The 2,843-nt window shown below is 53.3% G+C and overlaps 1 protein-coding gene across 1 annotated transcript in view; it reads right to left on the bottom strand.

Moving 5' to 3' along the window:
- The window catches only part of LMCD1 (LIM and cysteine rich domains 1), an 11,948-nt gene that overhangs the window by 4,966 nt on the left and 4,139 nt on the right, over positions 1 to 2,843 (bottom strand). Inside the window, exon 3 of the mRNA XM_015640505.2 lies at positions 98 to 433. Within this exon, the coding sequence (XP_015495991.1) occupies positions 98 to 433 (336 nt within the window). The remainder of the gene's footprint in view (positions 1 to 97; positions 434 to 2,843) is intronic.

Genomic DNA, 2,843 nt, shown 5'->3' with positions numbered 1-2,843 from the left:
TCCCATCCCATCCCATCCCATCCCATCCCATCCCATCCCATCCCCATCCCATCCCATGGATCCCATCCCATCCCACCCCATCCCACCCCTCACTCACGTAGTGCCCAGCCCTGGGCTCGCTCTCCAGGGCCCCGTTGGGTGACTCGGGGGCTCTGTTGGGGTCGATGTTCTTGTCCTGGGGTTTCTCCTCCTCCTTCCCACCGCCGCCCTGGCCCGGCAGCGCCACCTCCCCGACTCCCAGCGCCTCGGCCTTGTACTTGCTGACGAAGTCCTCCATCAGCTGCTGCTCGCCCTCGGCGAGGCCGCGGCACTGGGCCGGGTCCTGGTCGTGCAGCGGGAGCTGCCGTGCCAGCCGCCGCCGCCGGTGCAGGGCGCCGTCCGTGCCCGCCACGGGCTGCAGCTCCTTGGGGACCAGCTCCATGTACTGCATGGCCTGCCAGGGGACACCACCACACACCTCCACTTGTGTCCCCGAGCAGCAGCAGCAGCAGCAGCAAACCCTTCCCTCCCTTCTCCTCTCCAGTGCTGAACTGCCTTGGGTGCCAGCGCTGGCCAGGCTGCTATAAATCCTTTTCATCCTCAGTTTTATGGTGCTTTACATTATTTCTGTTGGTTTGTTTTTTAATAAATAAACCCCACTCTGCCCAGGAAAGCAAAGTGGCACAGGCAGACAAAATCCCAGCACACCCTCCCTCACTGGCACTACCACCACAATTTGTGTGAAATATGGTAATATAGCTGCTAAACAGACTAAAACCCCAGAAACATCCAAACCCATGAGCAGCTCCCTGCTGCCTTGTGCTGGGGCAGGGAGAGCTGCAGGGAGTGAGTCAAAGGCCACACCGAGCAGCCCAGAGCCCCGTGGGGCTGGTGCAGAGCACTTCACAGTGAAGGATCATCCCTTATCAATTAATGACATCATCTTAGGACAGGCAAAATCGTGGTAGCAGTTGGGTCTGTGACACTGACAGCCACCAATTCCAGCTGGCTGCTGATTTCACAGCAGAGGGAAGGTGTTTGGTCACAGATGCCCTGTGACACAGAAAGGAAATGCCCAAAATGAAGCCTTTAATTTAACTGGCCACTGCCTCGACAGCAGAATAAAGCCCTCAGTCCCAGGCTGGGTTAGTGCTTGTGGGCGTGGGGGCTGCACAGTTAACTTCTCCTGGCCAGGAATAAGGGAAGGGAGTTCCCACTCTGGCATTTTCCTATTGTAGTGTGAAGAGTGGCAGGGCAGCCAGTTGGCTCCCTGCCATTCCCTGTTAGACCAGCATCCAGCTGCATTAGATTTGCTTCTTACTGGATCAGCACTTGAAAACCCCATCTGAAAAAACTTAGCAAAGGGATTTAACCATTTGTGGCACATTGGCTGGTCCAGGCTGGCCTTTTCAACACAGAAGTGCTTGCACAGCACTGAACCCTTCAGCACATCAGCAAAAACTTCCAAGTCACTTTTACCTTGGCCACTCTGAGCCAGAGAGCAACGCTGCCGGCCGGAATTCCTGACAGGAAATTTGGAATAGCAGTAGATAATGATTTAATGGAAGCAGGGCTTCTTCCCAAGCCTTGGGGTGCAGGTTAAAATCACTGCACACTGGAACATCAGGCACCAATGTACATCGTGCCCTGTGCAAAGGCGAGGTTGATGTCCAGTTTCCTGGGAAGGTTGGTGCATGGGGGAGAAGGTGGTGCTTGGGAACAGCTGCTTGGAGAGCTGTGGGGTGCTGGGGCACTGATCTGGTGCACAAATGGCTTTCACAGGTGTGAGGAATCCTAAGAGGAACGTCAGGAGAAAGACAAGGATTCCCTGGCTGCTGCTGCCAGGCTCGCACAGGCTCTGTGCTGATGCTGTGGGACCAGAGCAGCAGCAGCACAGCATGAGCTCCAGCAGGGCAGCAGTGTGGGGAAATCCTTAATGCACTCACGTGCCAAGACTAATGCACACTTACACCAGAGCAAGGGGCAGCATGGGCACCTGCAGCCTCCTGCTCCGCTCCAGGATCCCCATTCCCAGTACAGTGTTTGTGCTGAGAGCGGGGAAAGCAAAGCCTCAAGGCTTTTTAAAGGCTTCCTTAAAGCCTGCTCAAGGCCAGGTTTCAGTATCTGCCCAGACACGTAGTGGGATTTCACCCCTGACCAAGGGAATGCTTAAAGTTATAATTGCAGATGTCATAAAAATTGTGTCCAGAGAAAAGATTAGGGGGGAAAAAAATCCAACCTGACACCAAAAATTGCCATGAAGAATAAGAAAACGTTGCTGCATTTGCTGCTATCACTTATTGTTTATGGCCAATGCCTCACTACGTTGCCTGAGTGCAGGTAATTTGGAAGAGCATTTTAGTTTTCACTGTTCACTACTGGATCTTTGGGCTATTTTATGATCTGCTCTTTTCACCCTCCCCAAGGACCCGAGTATCTGCTTCATGACTTCTGCAGGCACAGCTTAACAAGAACACACTCTGAACTTCCTCCTATTATCGACCATCCACTTCAGCAAAACAAGGTTAAAAGCCATCCCAGGCTCCCAGCCTTCCTTCAGGAGGAAACCACTGGAGTCCACAGTTGTGCACTAACAGCTTCTTGGCCCAAATCCCTTTGAAACTATCCCGGGAGAGGCCGACATCCAACACTTCTCCTCAAAGCTGGTCAGGCTGATCTGCAAGCCAGAATCTATCAAGGTTGTCTCCAAAGCTCCTGCCTGTTGTTTACTTGAACCAAGATATATTCCAGCCTGTCCAGGTGCTATAAAGAGATCAAAATCTTTCATGAAGTTTTTGATCCTCCCGTGTCAGGAGGGAGGGGAAGGGAAGGGAAGGGAAGGGAAGGGAAGGGAAGGGAAGGGA

This window comes from Parus major, chromosome 12 (genome assembly GCF_001522545.3).
Source record: "Parus major isolate Abel chromosome 12, Parus_major1.1, whole genome shotgun sequence".
NCBI lineage: Eukaryota > Metazoa > Chordata > Aves > Passeriformes > Paridae > Parus > Parus major.
Note: the sequence above shows the minus strand (reverse complement) of the source record. Positions and strands in the feature narration are given on the sequence as shown.